This window comes from Tachysurus fulvidraco, chromosome 9 (genome assembly GCF_022655615.1).
Source record: "Tachysurus fulvidraco isolate hzauxx_2018 chromosome 9, HZAU_PFXX_2.0, whole genome shotgun sequence".
NCBI lineage: Eukaryota > Metazoa > Chordata > Actinopteri > Siluriformes > Bagridae > Tachysurus > Tachysurus fulvidraco.
The window spans coordinates 20,250,036-20,270,149 of NC_062526.1; the positions used below are offsets into that span (position 1 = coordinate 20,250,036).

The 20,114-nt window shown below is 36.9% G+C and overlaps 2 protein-coding genes across 5 annotated transcripts; one reads left to right on the forward strand and one right to left on the reverse strand.

Annotated features, from left to right (window-relative positions):
• Window positions 1-6,613: 6,613 nt before the first annotated feature.
• pex3 (peroxisomal biogenesis factor 3) lies at window positions 6,614-15,148 on the reverse strand. 2 transcript variants are annotated; one of them, XM_047818794.1, is made up of 12 exons: window positions 14,940-15,148; window positions 14,335-14,466; window positions 14,152-14,233; window positions 13,560-13,603; window positions 13,353-13,474; window positions 13,215-13,281; window positions 13,034-13,088; window positions 9,389-9,539; window positions 8,223-8,293; window positions 8,014-8,136; window positions 7,798-7,894; window positions 6,614-7,559 (listed from the first exon to the last, which is right to left on the reverse strand). In XM_047818794.1, the coding sequence occupies exons 1-12, from the start codon at window positions 15,010-15,012 to the stop codon at window positions 7,476-7,478; spliced, it is 1,101 nt and encodes a 366-aa protein (XP_047674750.1). In that variant the 5' UTR covers window positions 15,013-15,148; the 3' UTR covers window positions 6,614-7,475. The 2 variants fall into 2 exon arrangements, with proteins under 2 accessions (XP_047674750.1, XP_047674751.1); XM_047818795.1 differs by lacking the exon at window positions 14,940-15,148 and adding an exon at window positions 14,724-14,878.
• adat2 (adenosine deaminase tRNA specific 2) lies at window positions 14,362-19,981 on the forward strand. 3 transcript variants are annotated; one of them, XM_027138048.2, is made up of 7 exons: window positions 14,362-14,458; window positions 16,526-16,614; window positions 16,937-17,041; window positions 17,608-17,758; window positions 18,594-18,700; window positions 18,854-18,926; window positions 19,059-19,981. In XM_027138048.2, exons 2-7 carry the CDS (start codon window positions 16,546-16,548, stop codon window positions 19,130-19,132), a joined length of 579 nt encoding a protein of 192 aa, XP_026993849.1. In that variant the 5' UTR covers window positions 14,362-14,458; window positions 16,526-16,545; the 3' UTR covers window positions 19,133-19,981. The 3 variants fall into 3 exon arrangements, with proteins under 3 accessions (XP_026993849.1, XP_026993847.1, XP_026993846.1); XM_027138046.2 differs by lacking the exon at window positions 14,362-14,458 and adding an exon at window positions 15,995-16,134; XM_027138045.2 differs by lacking the exon at window positions 14,362-14,458 and having other exon boundaries at window positions 16,019-16,614.
• Window positions 19,982-20,114: the final 133 nt, after the last annotated feature.

A 20,114-nucleotide genomic window follows, 5' to 3' on the forward strand; every position in this document is an offset into this window, starting at 1 on the left:
GATGATGATGATGATGATGATGATGATGATGATGATGATGATGATGATGACAACTCTTCCATAAGCCCTGTGGATAGAGGTGGAGTTATCCAGGGTTTATGAGTTTTATGACGATCTCCATGTTTTATCAACATTATTTCTTAATATAAAAAAGACACATCAAACAGATATTAACGTATCCATACAGCTGTTGTTAAGATTAAGATTTGAGATGCTGTCATTCCGTGAGTTTTTATTCATGAAGTAAAAAAAAAAAAAAAAAAAAAAAGTTTAATTCTTTCCAGAATTTGACACCACACACTCCCAAATATCAAACAACAATCATATTTACATTTACTTTGTAACAGTCAAAAGTTTGTGCACTCCGACCATCAACACACACACATAATCTCACTCCAGATGTGTCATAACCTGCTATAATAAGACTTTAAAATTAAATGTTGAATTCAGCTACAAGAGACATTTCCCCGTCCATTAGATGAGATTAATCTTAGATATAAATGATAATTTCAATTCATTTTAAACTTCATTTTCACTCAGTTCATATACTTCTGTAAAGATGCTTTAACGTGTCAACAGTTAAAAGCACTATACAAATAAATTGAAATAAATGAAATTTTATATATGTACAAAAAATATAATATAATGTAAAATATTGGTTACTAAAATGTATGTGTCTGACATTGTAAAGGTTGAGAGGTTAAAGAGTGAATTAACAATAGTACTGTATTGCTTCTTTAACAGAAACTCAGGCAGATCTCACAGGAAAGGGATGACATCATCCTTTCCGGGAAATGGCGACTCAGCCCTGTGTGTGTGTGTGTGTGTGTGAGAGAGAGAGAGAGAGAGAGAGAGAGAGAGAGAGAGAGAGAGAGAGAGAGAGATGAAGACCAAACGTCTTCTTTTCCTCGAGATCACGCGACCCAGAGAAAAGCGGTACTGCTGCAGTTACAAATACTGAGATTGATCCTCAAGCTGCACTTTCACAATGACGAGCTGCTGTTGCTGACAGTAAACTTTAAAGATGAGTCACAGCTTCATAGGATCAAGCAGGATGATCCTCTCTATCATCCATATCAGGTGCTTTTAACAGTAAAATATGTAGAAATGTGCACAAGCCTGGTGATGTAGAAATGTGCATTAGCCTGGTGCTCTTGTACAACTTACTTATATTATATAATATAATATATAATATAATACGTAATATTTAAAAGTGAAAATTGGGTGCTAGTGAAACATCAGGACAGGTCAATAAACAAAAAATAATAATATTTTAATAAATAAAGCACGGTGTCTACATGTTTGATTACACTGAGTCTGTTTCTGATTATATTTTCTTTCTCTGATTATATTTATATTATATACAACTATATTTTATATTATTTTTAATTATATTTTTGATATACTTTGCTATTTTCTTTGAGATATATATACTTGATTTATAAATATTTATTACTTCTTATATTGTATTCCCCTGTGATTTATCTTTGTTCCTTTATTTTTTTATTTTCTATACTAGTATTATTTTTTGTAAAGTTATTCAAAATACAAAGCATTTCACTGCATGTCGTACTGTGTATGCGTGTGTATGTGTCAAATAAAATTTGAATTTTTATTTAAAATTTATTTTAAAAAGCATTTTGGGTTTTTTTATTTATCAAGCATGTCTGCTACCGAATATGTTTTGTTTTGCGAATTAAATTCAATATTTTTCATTAAATTCCCAATAATTAACCGATTTTAATCACAATAATCACAAGTGTGAACAGATTTTTTTAAATAAATAAATAAATAAATAAATAAATAAATAAATAAATAAAATAATTAATGTACATTTCACTGGAATATTTTCAGTGCTTTATATCCACCTGAAAAAAACATTATATATTATATTACATTCTTAAAAGTGTTCAGTTTCAGGAAGAAGCAAAAAGGGTTTTTTGACTGTGATGCATATGATGAAAAAGCAGAATTTTTGTTTTCTCAAAAAGTCTTTCAGTAAATGGTTCTCAAAAGAACCCAATTTTTCTTAATGTTGTAAATAACATTTTTATAGTTTAAAGACCCATCTTCTAGAACAGACGACCTTTGGTTATAGAAAAGTTCCGTGAAGGTTCTTCAGAGAACCGCACACAGCACAAACCACTTAAGAACCTTCATTTTTAAAAGTGTTTAAAAATATTCAGGTCACAGCTCTATTAAAAAAACGGGTTAAGTAATAAATGAAGTAATAAAACATGCTGTAACACCGATGTAAAGATTATATTTGGGTCACCAAATCGTTTTAATGAGATCTTTTGCCACTTTATTTCGATCTCATAGACATTTGAATTGTTATAACTGTGAACTTTATCAATACGTTTTATTATCCTTTGTTTTGTGAACATATTTGAGATACAAATTAGAGAAAGAAAAACTAAATGACGATCTATAGGTAACTATGACACGCCTCTTTGGTGCTGTTACTGTTACATATATAAGTTTATACAGTCATTAATTCATTCATTCATTCTCTCGACCTATCACTGGAATACCCGGTCCATGACAGGGCATAGTGTTAGACATATTCTACATATTACCCATTAATAAAAACACCTCATCATAAATAAACTGCAAGTGAATCAGCAGTAGTGGATGCAGAGCGTCACAGTTTTGGAATCAGGATGATATTTCCTTCTCGAAATAATAGCTGCTCACTAGTCTCTTCTATTTGCACCATGCACACGGGCTCGTGTCAGAGTTATTTATAATTGGGCAGTTAAATCAGCTCCACCTCCATGTGGAAATGACCCCAGAACAGCCACTGACACCTCTTGTGTTTGTTTTCCCCAGTCAGAGCCATGGTTACAGTCTCACAGGCTTCTGAGTTGAGCAGCCAGCAGGCAGGGTCTAATCCCAGACATGCAGACAGAGGGAAAGCCACAGCCAGGATTCCCAATCCCTTCACGGGCCCTGACCTCATTTAGTCCTGCAGCTGCTATATGCGGCAGAGACGGTTTTATCGTCAGCTAGAGGAAGGTAGTGAAACATCTACAGTCCATTCCTCACTAATTTTACATCATTCCATCTCTGGGGTAAAGTCATACGTGACAAGATGCATTTTGCCATATTATTGGAGAACGTGGAGAACGTGTAGAAGGTATTTCTGCTTTTCTGGAAGATGTCAAACCTATTGTTATATTCATTGCAGCACAGAATTGTGTGACGCTCCAATGAATTATGTAACGTCCTTTTTTTTTTTAAACACATGCAGAATCAGCATCTTCTCTGAATAGTGTTTCATGTTGCAATAGTTCCTTATTTCCATTTCTACACATCACCAGGTTTTACAATAAATGTGTTGGTTATGATGGTCTGAAGAAACCCTAAACTTCAGGCTCTTAAACTTAGTTGAAATTTTAAGTGTTTAATAGATCAATTGAAATGAATTTGAAATATGAACAGAATATAGATCCAAAACACCATCAGCCCCCAGTCCGGGCCGGTGAGACGCAATTGTAAACATGATGACTCAATATAATGATCTTATGAGCAAACATGTGCAGTTAATTTCCATCCGAGAAGCGTTCAGCAGCGTACAGTACAGTCACTACCGAGCATCAGATCAGGAAAGTCACGTGACTGCTTGTAAACCTTCATGCAGAATTTATATGGGGAGCAGGTAAATGATGCAAGCTGTGGACCAATCGACTTCCTCGACAGAGATGACATCTCCCGACCGTTCTGTGGTGTGACTACAGCATGCGTCATAGCAACAGGAGATGAATAGTTCATGCTAATCCTTCCAGGACAGAAGAGCAACATCCAGGCTCTGAAGGCTGAACAGTATTCATTTATATTTGTAAATTAATGTATCTCTTTAATACACATCTGGATGAACTTCTGGATTCTGTCTGGTGTTTACCTTCTAGCTGTTTCATAACACGTGCTGATTCTCAGAAAATCAATAGCTAGCGCTTGGCTCTCGCCTGACACATGATCTTTCAGAGAATGCACATAGTCCCAAGATTTAGCAAGGAGTTTTTACAGATTATTCATTGTTGTGTTCCACTGTGTCATCAGCTAGTGTGGGGAAGATGTCTGTTGATCCTCAGATTATGCCATTCTGTAATGCTAGAAGAGCTGACATTATGTTGCAGATATATTTGCATGAGTCATCGACATTGTTACGAAATCCGATCTTGCTACTGGATACATGGATATGACATCACTGACCATAGTGGAGTTGGACGAGATCCAGACTGTTAAAGATGTAAACTGAAATGAAAATTTTGGTCATGGGTTATCAAAAAAAAAAACCAAAAAAAACCTGAAATCTCTTATTGAGATAAAGATAAAGTATTTACATACTTTATTCACTACATCGCAGAAGCTCAGTTTTACAGCTTTGAGTCTTCTTCTGTAAATCTAGGTTGAGGAAGGTTCTTCCATTCTTTTCAGAAGATCTCCTCAGTGCCCTCCTTGCAGGTGTTCTCCAGGCTGATATCTGGAATCTGGCTGGTGATGTGCATTACCTGGTTATCACCACAGAGTTCAATCTAAAATACATTTGTATCTAATCAGACCAGAGGATCTTCTTTTCTTACAATCTCAAAGTGCCTTCTGAGTGGCTTTTGTCTAGCTATAAAGGCCTGCTTGATGATGCAGATATTCACATCAGGTTCTCCTATCTCTTTTGAGAACTTCTGAAGCTCTGTTAGAGTGGTCACTGGAAGTTCCACACTTCTTCCATTTCACAACGCCGGAATCCAGTACTGTAGGAAATGTTTAAAGATTTAGAAATGGTTTCTGTCTGAACAAGACTTAATTAGTATACAGGGTCCTTGAACATTGTGTTTGTAAATAATCAGTGTATGAAAAATGATGAATATTGTGTCCTGCTCAGTGAATTCGCTCCATGTGAACTCCAGGCAAGTAAACATTTTAGGAGAGAACAGTAGAGGTGGGAGTAAGTCACACATAAGTCTCAAGTCATGAATGTCAGTAAAGTCAAGTCGATTCTTTTTTTAATATTTGTCAAGCAAGTCTCAAGTCTCAAATTTGCGACTTAAGTCGAGTCATATGCCTCGAGTCCCCCATCTCTGGTGAACAGTAAGCACCAGAACTGGGGTTCCTTCACCAAGGACTGAAGACTTGTTTAAATTTGTTTCTAAAAATGTATTTTAGATTTGTCCTTAATAATTTGGACATTATTTAGAAATCTAATTCATCAGATGATGGTGTGATTAAACACTACAGTGGGGCAATAGAGTTGGTATATGTGAAGAAAGAGGCTTCTATACTGTACGTGTCACATGGTTTGAGTTTATTTCCTTTTTATTTCTTGACGTTACAGGGGTATTTACCATGATCAACAACTTTATACTGATTCTTAAAGAATACATTTCTCACCTTTAGACATATGTAAACAGGAGAACTTCTTCCTTTATTGTTCACATTATTTATTATATTAATAAATAAATATATCACATTATATATATATATATATATATATATATATATATATATATATATATATATATATATATATATATATATATATATATATATATAACCAGATCTAAATTAATCCTGCACTTGTGCTGCGTTGAGTGTTGTGTCATATACAAACATGATGCAAGGGCACGTTAACATTTGCAGAAAATTCTTTGAGTCTTGTTTCAGGAATTCAAGTATACAGTTTCTGTAAAGAAAAAAAAAAGGCAAGGCGACTTCACCATCATAGATCATGTGACAAGGTTAAGTTTCCTGTTTGACAAAACCTGAAGTCGGTGTTGGTCATGTGACTTCAGTGTGATTGTGGAAACTGCACTTTAGTGGTGGTATTTACACTAAAAACCTGCCGTCAGCATGAACACTGCACTTTCTGTGATGAGTCATACAAACAAGACGCCTCCTGAGTCATCACCATCATCATCATCATCACCTGACTGAGCTAAAAGGTGATTAAGGTTTTTTTTTTTTGCTGTTTTTGGTCCTAATATTTTCCTGGTAAATTCTAAGTTTTTTTTTCTAAATCTCTCAACAACGTTTAATATTCTCATAACGTTTGAAAGTAATCTGAAGAGTCCTTTCTTTCCGAACGTGCCTTTTTTTTTGTTTGATAAACAGTTTGTGTACATGAGCTTTAATGGAGGACAATACAGCGGTCCGTCTGTACTGCTGTAGATAATCTGGTTACCATAGAAACCTGCTACTGTATGATATCCTATCCTGCTGAGGTGGATAAACTCACCTGGACACAGTTATTATAAGACTTATAAGACCTTATTTTGTCGAGTGCAGCACAGTTGATTTCTGTACATGAGAGTTAAACTCCAAAGAACTCGGGTTCTTGCTCTGAACCCCCCCCCCCCCCATGCTGGAATACAGAGATATACATCTACAACTGGATCACTGTAGTCAAGCCGCTTTGTGACAAACAGCTGTACCACCATAAAGCCACAATTCAGTGAACATCTGATTCCTTTTTTTTTTAAAAAAAAATCTGTTCGCTGAATATAATATGAACTGGTCATATGATTTCAATAAGAACTGCCAGCTTTATAATCCTGTCTAACATAATCACACAAGACCTGGCTTAAAGAACTATAAAGAACCAAACTAATAATAATAATAGTAATCTCCTTTTATTTTTTTAAGAATAAGTATTTATTTGCACTTTATTTTTTAACATTCTTCATAAGGGTCAATAAGTTAAGCTTCACTAAATTCCTCGTAGTTTTTTTTTCCGATTATACTTTCTCTGTTAGCAAAAAGACAGCAGACTTTTTTTTTTTTATAGTCAATGCACTGATTCAGATTAAAAGAAGAAGAAGAAGAAAAGATCGGCGTCTCTATCGGTGAGCAGAAACTCCAGAGTTGATAGTGTTGTTTTTTCCGGCTTGAACTTTGTCTAAGAATCCAGCCTCTGTCGTGCTCTATTTAGAAATCGTGACCGATATTCACATTTTAATATTCTGTGTTTCCTGTAGTCTTTATAGTAATGATGAAGCTTGTTTGGTCCCGGGACATTAATACAGGACTTGAACACAAATTCTCTCCACTAATAACCAAGACAATCCTGTGCGTCTGTGAGCTCGTGTATGTGGAAGAGGGTGGATAGTGTTTTCCTTTGGTTGTGTAACTCCGTCCCCTGACCTTACAGGAGAAGAAGCACGGAAAGAGGTGTTCTTCTGGCCTGGGAGGAAGCATGCGACAGCCTTCGCCCCTCGTCGGATTGGAGAGACATGAGATGAGAGGAAATGCTCTAATGAATAAATTAGGAATTAAAAAATTAGAGAGAGGGAAAAAGAGCAGTGCTGAAAGCAGAGCTCCAATCATTAATCATCCAGGTTTACAGAGCAACCTCAAGCTGTTCGTCACACAGCTTTCCGCCCAGGTCTTCCTTTCCCCCTTCAGGTAAGGGGCCGAGGGAACACTGTGCTCTGTTGCGGTCTGTAGATTCAGGAATTTGACCTGACGTTGAAAATAATTTACTTCTGCACTTCATGAGGGTTGCTGAAAGCTTCATAAACATTGGCTGCAAATTCTTTCACTTGTTCCGTCATTAAAAGATCCTGCGATTAAAAAAGAAAGAAAAGAGGATCAGACAGGAACTACACGTCAGAAATAACGGTCTGGTTGTTAGTAACGTCTTTCATCTGATAAGAGGAAGAAACCTTATTTCTGTCACATATGCATTCCAGTGAATGTCATTCACACCATGACTGGAGTTAATAAGGCTGTAATGTAAAAGAGCAACACAAGAATGAGGAAACCTCACAGCGGGAAAAAAGCGCGTCATGTTCCTCCTACCTGAACAAACCGACTGGGGGTTTCGCTGCATATGGAGTGAATTTGTCCGTTGGCGATTGGAATTATTTTGGCGAGTGGGAGACTCATGTGTAAGAGACTGGAACAGAAGGAAGAAGCAACCTTGTAAAATGTAATTATATATTATATATATAATGTATGTATACACATATAAATAAAATAAAAAAGAAGAAAAGAAATGCAGAACTAACTCCTGACCTATCAGGTGTGCTGCTGGGGGAAGAGTCTCCTTGAGGGCGACAAAAAAACTCTGCCATGTTGTCGAGAAAATGGCTGAAGCCGCGGTTCAGACAGGCATTCAGTATGGTAATGAAATCTGGGCTAAAAAACAAACAGATGACAATTAGGCATGTTTTATATTGCTTTGTGTTTGGTAGAATTAAAAACATTAAAGTATTATTCCGTACTTCTCGAGCATGTCCCTGGTTTCGTTTAACAGCTTTATCGCCGTGACGTCGTTCTCCGTCAGACCGCAAGCCTGCGAGATGCAAAAACAGGTGAAATTCAATATATAAAAGGATATGTTGTGTATTAAAGACACCAGAAGAAAGCAGAACAGTCCAGACTGCAGTGATACCACATGACTCACTAGATTTAAAGTTCAGTTTAAGATCCCAGAAACCTTTCTCTCCGACAGATCTGATAAACTTGTTTGTCTCTCACCCATCTCACTAAGACACTAGAAAGTGTGAACTGAACTCAAAATACTTTTAACAACTTCAGCACATCATCATTGTGTCTTTGTAGGTTTAATTACATGTGAATATAAAGAGTTGTTTAAACTTCTATATACTGTGACATTTTTGTGCTTGTTTTTTGTATGTAGTACGTAAGCAGAACTGTAACTGTAACTGAGAGAAGGTCACGAACTCCAAAAAGAGATGAGACAGAGAAAGAGGGAGAGAGTGCACGTGTGTGTGTAAGAGAGAGAGAGAGAGTGCATGTGTGTGTAAAGGATAGATAGAGAGTGTGTGCACATGTGTGTGTAAGAGAGAGTGTGTGCACATGTGTGTAAGTGAGAGAGAGTGAGTGTGTGTGTGTGTGTAAGAGACAGAGAGAGAGAGAGTGTGTGTGCACATGTGTGTAAGTGAGAGAGAGAGTGTGTGTGCGTGTGTAAGAGACAGAGAGAGAGAGAGTGTGTGCACATGTGTGTAATTGAGAGAGAGTGAGTGTGTGTGTGTGTAAGAGACAGAGAGAGTGTGCACATGTGTGTGTGTGTGTGTGTGTAAGTGAGAGAGAGTGAGTGTGTGTGTGCATGTGTAAGAGACAGAGAGAGAGAGTGTGCACATGTGTGTGTGTAAGAGAGAGAGAGTATGTGCACATGTGTGAGTGTGAGAGTGTGTGCACATTTGTGTAAGTGAGAGAGTGAGTGAGTGTGTGTGTAAAAGTGAGAGATAGAGAAAAAGAGAGAGAGAGTGTGTGTGTGTGTGTGTGTGAAAGGAAGATAAGTGTGTGTTAAATCTCCAGATCAATAACCTGCTGTTCTTTTAAAGTCTACACGTCTTGTCACTCTGCTGTGCTCCTTAAACCACTGTTAAGTTTGGAGGATTAGCAGGTGAGCTCTGCGCTGTACCTGAGCAGCTAACGGGTTCTCCTCATCAGGCATCATGTAGCAGGACAGAGGCCTGAACCTGGACGAGCCCGAGTTCTCCTCCACCAGCTGGCGGATTTGAATTACGTGCAGCTCGAGTTCCTGCAGAGACAGACTCTGCTTCAGAGAGATCCTAAAAAGTGAGTAGTTATAATTACACAGTGCTGTGTGTAAGTATTCACCCCATGGAGCAGACCTCATTATAACAACACGTTAAAAATCTAGTTCATTGTTCGCAAAATGGTTTACAAATGAACACAAAAGTACAAATTGCATAAGATGTTTAGCCTGTTACTGTGAAACCAGCCATCGGTAGACATCACATACCTGTTTGAATGTGTGTAATTAAAGTGTCATGTTAATTCATTGTCTTTAAATAACCATGTTCCAGGAAGAGCCCAGTGTTTCGTAGGGTGTTTCCCAGGGTACGGTTTACTGCAAACCTTCACTGTACTATTGTGTTAGTTTGTCTGAGATACAAAAATCTCGACTGTATGACTTGCGTTTCAACATAAACACATCCACATCCAATCCACTAATGTCCCACATGACAAACAATCAGCTAAAGCATCAAGTCAATATATTACAATATTCTACAACTGTTGCTTCAGATTTTATAAACAAACATTTGAAAAGTGAAACTGAACAGGAGCCTGTTTCTGAAAGCAGGTTAAGTGAAAACTCTGAGTATGTTAACCCTGAAATGAGGGGAAACTCTGGGTTTTCTGTTTCAGAAAGAGATGTATGTTAAACCCGAGAAAGCAGGTTAAATCAAGCCAGTTTCCGAAAGAGAGATAACATACTCAGAGTCGGTTACCATAGTAACTTACTCCGTGAACCTAACCGGGTCGGGAGCAGGTTTTCTTCAGTAAACCCAGAGTTTCTGTGGGTCTCCTCCCCCTTTTTAAAGAGGAAGCGACTTTTAAACACCTCATTCATTGCCCACATTTCAGTTACACAGAGAGCATCAAAGGGAATAAAATGTCCTCTTATGGACAATCCTGTTGATAAAGAGTCTGTATTAATTCGTAGGGAGTTACATTTACATCAGGAGAGGATTTTGAGGCTCAGAGTGGATTTTCTGTTATATCCCTATGCATTTTTATTTGAGCTAGAGTTTTTCTTTACAGTCGATAAGTTACATTCATAATCTCATCCATCCTTACATCAGAAACATCAGCCATCGTGGCCGTGCTCTTACATCCGAGCAGATGCTTAACGTTGACTTACAATTATTTGCAAATGGTAGTTTTGTGTATAACATCAGGGATGCAGAACTGTTTGCAGGGCGGTCAGGAAAGTGTGCCTCGCTCTTAAGCGCTTTCTGACCATTTTATGTGTTGTTTCCTGATAAAATAAAATACTGTTCTTCCGGTTTCACCTCTGATATTATAACAGTTGGGAATTTACTCTAAAATAGTTCTTAATTACTAACTACAAATTACATCTTCAACAAGTCTAATTAGATTAATGTAATAATTACTATCTCTATTGGTCTACTTATTAATTTGGTCTATTTACTTATTAATTACTTTCTAAATCCCAAATCAACCTCAACCACTTGAACAATAAGGAGAGACAAGAAACTGCACTTCTAATGCTTTCAAATAAACAATGTACAATTACATGAATTATTCTTGAATTGAACAAAGTGTGTAACTAGAGGGAGAGGGTTACATTAAAAATATACCTTTAAAGGTACAGACACACACACAAATATATATATACACACACACACACACGCATATATAAATTACGTGTTCATATTCTCCATATGCTTGCATAAGCACTTCCAGTTCTGCTGGCTTTTTATAGCACTTAACTCAGTCAGTCAATTTAGAGTTCATAAAACTAACTATTTTCAGCTGTTCTGTAACCGAAAACTCAGAGTTTCCCATTTTTGTCAACTCAGAGTTGGTTGAACCACCTTTCTGAAACAGGCCCCAGGAGTCAGCTAGTTGAAGTGATGCTGCACCCTAGTGGCGTATTATATTATTACAGGTGAATTAGTACCAGTTTACCATCAAGATAATGAGATAAAAATCCTCCAAAAATTGACCTCCGTTTTTTTAACCTTTACATCTTCTGAGTCACGTGCAGCAGCGACAAAGAGGGGTACGTGAAAATGTTCTGTGTCACAAACAAAACAAAAAAACCCCCACAACCTTTGACACTTTTTCCTAGTGAGCCAGCATTAATGTATTCAATGTTAGAGATTTAAGCACTTATGTGCGACGCTCTGGATATGGGCATCTGCCAAATGCTGTAAATGTAAATGGAGCCATCAACATGAGTCCAGGACAAAGTTTCAGAAACATAGAACTACTAAAACCAAATCTGTTTAAAAAGCCAATGATGAGGTAAGGAAGGTATTAATCAGAGAAACAATCAATTAACACCAAAGTATTAGGGCTGGGTGATATGGCAGAAAACTGTATCCGAAAACACATTAACAAATCCGAAAACACAATGACAAGTCAGACAACCCAGAAACGTAGGGTTTCATTTTTGAATGTAAACTTACCGATCACTGGACAAGACACCTGTCACTCAAGATATACAGGTATGGAATCTTATGTGTAATGTGTAAAGTTCTCCATTTAAATATAAGAAAATAACAAAAGTAATCCACAGTAAGGACAATACATTTTGTACACTTTTACACACATTCCAACTTTTCCCTGTTACAGACTGTTGTACTGCCGGTGTACCTTTTCCAATGATTGGTACGTGTTCCAATCACAAACTATACCAACCTCTTCCGGGTTGTCTGAATTGTCGTTGTGTTTTCAGATATGTTGATGAGTTTTTGGATTTGTTAATTTGTTTTCGGATTTGTTAATTTGTTTTGCACTTCTCGCCCACCGTACTAAAGTCACAATGAACACTTAACAATTATCTCTTAACATTTAAGGTGAAAAATGAAAGAAAATGTAAGAAATGCTTAATAAAGTGTAATAAAATGGTGCAAAGTGTTAAATATAAACATAGAGAAATGGTCTTGCATAATTTGCAGGTGACACTGGTCTGACTACGGTCAGACTTATAACATCCAAAAAATCTTGGATAACATCTTTTATTTACAATTTTCCCGCTCGCTGTGGCTCATTTTCTGCTTATCAGTCGCCGGTTATACTGAAGAGGAATCCAGTAGACCAGCACGAGACAACGATATGGTGCAACCAAACATGATACTGTTACATGATTGGCTGTTAGCGTGTCACTCCCTATGTTGCTAGGTTACCAGAGAGTGAGTGCCTTTGTTAATGCAACCATACTTGCTTCGCAACCTCTGTTTTCTTCTGACGAAGAATGAAAAATATCAAATGTTTTATCAAACACATTTTATATTGATATCGATCACATGTCTATCGTGATACATATCGTTATCGTTTTATCGCCCAGCCCTACAAAGTAGAGGGATCAACAGCTCAGATGTTTACAGGATAACTAGCAAACAGGGCCTTCTTATAAAAGAAAGGTGAGAAGTGTGGAGACGGATTGAACAGATGAATACGTCCGCTATGCTCTCAGTGCTTCTCATGTCATTTGTAAAACCAAAGAAAATGCTGAGAAGGACCAAGATACTAGTTCTCTGATCTAAAGACAATTAAAAATAAGACTTACGGTCCTAGGATCTCTTGTACGGCTTTCTTCACCACGGTTATCAGCTCTATCAGCCCTGAAATCACAAACAAATTAAAGACAAAAAATAAAAAGACAAACGATGAAGAAAATTTTGTTTTTTTTCTTCAGAATATTTCAGAAAGAGAAATAACAGGCACCAGGAAGTTAAAGGTTCTCCTACCGTCTCCCAGAAGGTGCTGGATGCTGGACAGATACTTCTGCTGGACATCAGGAGGAGCCAATGGTGTCTAAGAAAACAAATTTAAAACATGTACATCTGCAAAATTCTTGAGAGTAACGGAAAAGTCAAAGAATTTACCGTTCCATTTTTAGTTACAGAGTTGTCTAGGTACAAGTAGCCTCCGATTATGTTGAGCTGAACACGGAGCAACACCACCAGCATACAGGTGCTATAAACAGCCACGATGCTTCGAGTAAAACCTGGAGGGTGAAGCCAAGAGATCACATCACAAAATGGTCAAATATTTACTCAGTTCTTCATACAGGACACTGGATTTAAACTCACTGATTGTCTTAAGATCCTCCCAGACCTCAAGCTTGTTGGCTGGTCTAAACAACAACAACAAAAAAAAAAAGACACATCAGTCAGAGTGTGAAAAATGATAACAAGCTTTATCATGGATCCTGTCACTTCACATGGACACCACTATTAGTGCAGATGGAATTTAACCTCAAAAGTTAAGGAGAACAATCGGGTTTGGCTTTTAGCTCCTTAAAAAATATTCTTTACTCAGTAATTCAAATAAAAAATTAAAAAACAGGTGGTTTCGTCTAAATGTTCTGGATGGAGCTCAAAGTTCCTAATGTGGTGAACTAGCATGAGAATGTTTATCTGATCGATGATGCATAGCTCTTACTGGAAAATCGAGTCTTATAAACACTGTAAATGTAATAAAATAAGAGCGTTACATTAGTTAGTCCCCTTGTATACACACACACTCAAGAACGAGAGAAGGCTACGAAGGTTTTGTACACATGTACAAATGATTTATCCATAAACCTGTCCGTACTTAGCTTGTAAACGAGGCCCAATGTGTTAGAAATTATCTGCGTGCTAAATCTCATCGAAAGGCAGATCATCTGAAGGCGTTCCTCACCTGGACCTCAGCAGTGCCGTGAGACTCTCCGAGTTCAGGTGGTGTATGATCGCTTCTCTCAGCGTAGGAAGCAACGACAACACTGTGTGGAAAAAAAGTGAAGCCATATGAATAGTTACAGAAAGAAGATAAGATATAAAGAACTTTTGAAGAGGATTTGCAGCTTCATGATGGAAGTCTAACCCGTCATGTTACAGGTCCTCTGGTTGCTCTCGAAATGAAACTGCCTCCGAGCCTGAGAGATGTAGTCGGCTGCCTCCCGCTCCTGCATCTCCTGGAGCTTTCTCTGGGCATATTTCCCAAGCAGGTACACACCTGGCGTATGAGGTCAGGAAACTCAGAATATTAGATGATAGGATTATACACATTAATCTGTTTAATCAGATAAGAAACACAGGGTCTAAACATGTCAGTGTTAATGTCAGTGTACAGATATTCATATATGAGGTTTAAAGGTGGCAATAAACAGGCCAGTAATGAACACTTTGTGTTCAGAGTATGAAGTATGAACGTTTAGCATAAAATATATGAAGTCACAACCACTCGAATGGGAGTTTGCACTGATTTCTTACATCACTAGCTGACAACTAAAGAGATTAAAACCGCACACAAGAATAGCTAAATCTTGCCGGAGTCTAAACACTACGTCGGGAGCTTATTTTAATATAATTTACTTGAGTATTAACGTGCTAATCGCTTTAAGATGGACCCGCAGCTAGCTAACATGTAGCATTGAGCTCATTGCTAGCTAACTAGCTGTACACAGTGTTTGTGCGCGCGCGCGTTACCTCCTGCAAAAGCGCCGGCAAAAATAAATTTCCTTTTATGACGCTTGATAAAGCTCCATGTAGACGATAACATGTTTATAAAAACACACTCGGTGTTTACAAAAACGCTAAAAGTGGTAATTTAATAAGGGAGGAATAAGTTTGTGCCTCAGACAGAACTAGCAGGTTTCTGCACAACATGGCCATAAGGTTGCAGGTTGCCAGATGTATGTAACCCCCACTTAGATGTACAGTTGAATTACAGAACATCAACGTTATGAAAAATCAGAAAAGCTTTTCCACGAGCCTTATACTACTGTCTAGTATAAAAAATAAAAAAAAATAAAAAAACACAATGTAATCAGAGGTGAATCCAGAAATCTTTATTTAAAAAATAAAATAAATTAGTGTTTTAATAATTTTTATTGGAGAAGTATTCACAGATATTTCTGATATACAAACATTATCCACTGACGTTTATTATCCAATTATCCAATGCGTCATACAACAGAAATGCTACTGTACATCAGACACATTTACATTAATTACATTTTATGCTGTTCTCCTGCATTCTGACTTCAACTACTACGATGAGATGAGATATGCAAAGTCAAAAAATTCCACTGTGTTGTATTATAAATGTCTTCTTCAACTTCTTGGTCGTATTTCTCCCCACAAAGGTGAATATTTAGACCGCACCGATCTGGCAACCTGTTAACTGTCCTGTCAGCACCTCCTTATTGTAGATTTGCTTTCTTTAATATAGAGTATGTGACATAGCTATTCTGAAATATTTTACTGATATTGCAGATTAATCCCTTTTTTTTATTTTTGGGCAATGTTATAAAGTTATAAAGAACTTTCAAGGTAAAAGTAATACAGTTCTTCAGTGTATATTAATGAAGAGATTATTCCAGTAAATCTGCAGTTTTTTAAACAAACAAACAAACAAACAAATAAAGAAAGCAAGCTTTTTCTATTTTCCAAGCCTTAGAAAATGAATGAATGAATGAATGAATGAATATATTTATGTACGATTTCTTTAAGTTTGACAATCACGCCTTCTGCCTACAGCAGGGCAGATGATGACGCAATAAATGTGCGACGCCGACTGTAATGTTTGTAGATGACGTTTCGGCCAGCGTGTTTAACCAAATAACTAGATGTGTTATGGTCTGGTGTATATGACATATTATTGTCTTATGTATTATCACGAGTAAGGGATTAAATATCTAAAAAACTTAAACTTTGTTGCCATGTTTTCAACAATATTTATATTTGCTATAAACAATACATCTTTAGCTTCGTAAACCCGAGACAAGCAACATATTTTTCCCTTTCACGAGAAAATGACATACTACTAACTTTCTACAAGCTCTTATTTACTTGACAGTTGTCAATAATTTTATTTTAGTGTCACTATTTGTGTGATTAATTCCGCTTGACCGGTCCGTCTTCTATTATGTTCCTTCGGTGACAAAGCATCACATACTCATCGTTCCGCTTTACACTTAAAAGTGTGCACGTGCTTTGTACGATCTCGAGTTTAGTAACAGTAAATCTGTTTTAATCTCATTATAATAAAACATTCTTCGATATGCGATCAGATTATGTAGAAAGTGATGTGATGACCGGGAGTTTCCTCCAGCCCTCAGACACTGAGGTAGAGAGATGGATGTCCAGCGCGTTTAACATGGTACTGCTGTGTTGTTGTGGGATTATTATTATTATTATTATTATTATTATTATTATTATTATTATTGTTGTTGTTGTTGTTGTTATAAATGTATTATTATTCATATTATTATTATTATTGGTGGTGGTGTTTGTGTTATTATTCTTGTTATTATTCTTGTTGTTATTGTTATTATGATGATGGTGATTATTATTATTACTGTTGTTGTTTTTGTTATCATTATTGTTGTTGTTATTGTTGTTTTGTTATTATTATTATTATTATTATTATTATTATTATTATTATTATTATTATTATTATTATTATGTTTCATCTCTAACAGGCCAAAGAGGCTCTTGAAATTGGAGAGGTGCCTGTTGGATGTCTTCTGGTTTACAATAATATAGTTTTGGGCAAAGGGAGGAATGAGGTGAATGAAACAAAAAATGTGAGTAATACATTTTTACTTCAATTCAAATCATACATACATGATGATGCATCCGTGTGGCTGATTTTCCCCGTTTCATATGTGTGACATATTTAAAACGGGACAAGGGGAAGAGAGTGAAGAATGATTTTGTAGCTTGCAAGCTACAGATTAACAAAAAACCTCTAAAGACATGTAAAGACCTGTACGACTCCATCATTCTAGCTAATATCTGACCTTGAGATCATGACACTGACGCTGTAATGAAGTTTTATGAGTTATTAAATTTAAATGATCTTGTCATTTTGGGGCCTAGTAGTATTAGGGATAGTGTTGCATTTCAACTTGTAATTCCCAGCTACCATTCAGGAAGAGTTTCTAAGCACATTACAGATATTTCATTGCAAAATTATTTAATGTTTCAGGATGGAGTTCAAAATTAAATATTTCCTCCTTCTTGTGAAGCATGAAAATAGCTACAGTTTTAGTGAACGATCAATAAATATATATTTTTTTTAAAAAAAAAAAGGGACAATCCAAGTTGTATTCGACTGAAAAAAGTTGGTGTGTGTTGTGAATTTCACAAGGCGACACGTCATGCAGAAATGGTGGCACTGGACCAGGTGTTGGAGTGGTGTTCTGACAGGGAGCTGGACCCGAAGGAGGTGTGTAAGCACTGTGTTCTCTACGTGACCGTCGAACCCTGCATCACGTGTGCAGCTGCACTGCGTCTGCTGAGTATCCTTTATTCTTCGGGCTCCTGTTTATGACATTTTCCGAGTTGCTTTGAGATCCTAATGTGTGAAATCTTTCTAAATCTCATTTAAGCTGTCATTTATGGACACAGACACAAGCATGGCTGAGATATTTCTTCACACAAGTAGTTGTAATATGCACATTATGCATTTTTGTAACAAAACATATAGGATTACATAACGTTTTAAACAATGTCTAATTATTGTTGCCATAGCAATTAAGAACCTGTGTATCAGGAAGATGCAAATAATGAATCATTCTCCTTAGACGTGCAAAGTTGCAGGATGATGGATCAGCAAAACAAAGATTACTTTACCATGATGTCATGTTTTAGAAACTACAGCTACTTTACCCATTTTCACCAGCAGAAAGGATTTTAATCCATAAAAACAAATGAATGCTGTTCTGTCTGTGAGTCTGATCTAAAATGAGTCAGGACTTCGTTGGTCTTTCGGTGTAAGATGTGTGTTTTTCCCCCTGTTGATACTCTTACACTGAGTTGTTGATCAAATCCGAGCTGCTTTTTAGATAAACAAACACTTGGAGCTTCTCGGAGAGCTGAAATGGGGTTGATCTCAACATTTACTTTGAAGATACAAACATTTGTGTGGAGAAAAAATAACCGAAAAAAGACAGAAATACTGTTTGCAACATTCCAAATTCTTAAAGTCCTGAGTGAGCTTCATATTAAAACTACTGTGGAGTGAGACATGACAAAGATATTCAATGATCAACGATGACACAAAGCAAACCGGCCTCCGGGAAAAAAGTTAACTAACTAAATGGTCATGAAGTCCTTGACGTTGCTGTATTGTAGATATCCCACTGGTTGTGTATGGCTGTAAGAACGAGCGGTTTGGAGGCTGCGGTTCAGTGCTGGACGTCTCATCGGCTGATCTTCCTCACACTGGAACATCTTTCAAGGTAACAAATCTTTTTTTTAAAAAAACAACAACAATCAAGCAAGAAGTTTCGTTCATTCTGGAGGGGCTTCGTTTCAGTTTAATTATTTTTTTTATCGCAAGATCCTGTGAGAATCTTTGTTTGGAAAAATGGTAAATGGTTTTTCGTCTTCAGTGTATTCCAGGCCACAGAGCAGACGAGGCTGTTGAGATGCTGAAAACCTTCTACAAGCAGGAGAATCCTAACGGTGAGATTGTGAGCTCATCGTGTCATCTAACCTTCGCTATAGCTGAAGAAGGGGCTCTTATTAAACCATTCTGTCAGTAATTTTATTTTTATTTCATATGTGTATTTTTATATCTTTCTGTCTTCGTTTAAGCGCTGAAGCCAAAAGTAAGAAAAGATGGCATCTGTCCAGCAGGAGGCAGTGTGACCAAGCACACGGAAGCATGACGGTGTCCTCAACATAAGAGAACGAAGGAAAAATGTCTGCTTCAGACTGAAACGGAAAAATAAAACCCACCATTTCCTTTCCCCCAGCCAACAGACTGCACCAGTATGTGGTCTGAAAACTTTTTTTTTTTTTCCACTCAGGACCTCTTTTCCACTTCCTCCTCCTGTTCTGTCTGTCCTACATAATACATAACAGAGAAATATCCTATAAGATAATATATGTATTTTGTAAAACTCTAAAAACAGCACTGACCAAAAGTGAGTAAAGAAGTTAACATGCGAGTGAGGATCAGACAAAGAAGCAGGAACATGAACGTTGCTCCATGCGCTTTCAGACAGCATCATTGGTTCATCTAGTAATCACAGGTCCTATATATTCAAACCTGAATCCCAGTTTTCTTTTATAAACACTTCAGAGAGCCACTGAAATCTGGTTTAGTGTCCCTTCATGTTTCCACACACCAGTGATTTACATTGTGTAATATGATGACATTCACTGACAAAAGTGTTATCATGTGTACAGTGTAGTAGAGAAGATTAACAGTTCCTGCTGTGTGTGATGGAGGTTGTCTGGATGAAGGTGATGATTTTAATGTTAAGGTTTGTTGATGATTCGTTAGCCTTATAACTAAGAAAACTGCTACGGTTCTTGTTATATGATGATGACACAAACAGGAGGAAAGCACGAGTTCTGTTAAAACGACAACAGACTGAAGTGAGAAAGAAGATGGCATCGTAGAAACCTAAAGCTGCTCACAAGAGACGTGCTGTGTTTATCCATCATTCACGAACACTTCTGCAGTCAGCACTGTGCACTGTATAAAACCGTCTAATAAAAGATCTCCAGTACGCTCGCTCTCGATCTGATTTTTTTTCTCCTCAGATCAGGCCATAGACTGTCTACTAATATACAGCATGACGTTGAAGTTAGTGATACTGATGTGTCTCTTAAGCTCAGAGTTCTGTCTTAAGAATAATATCA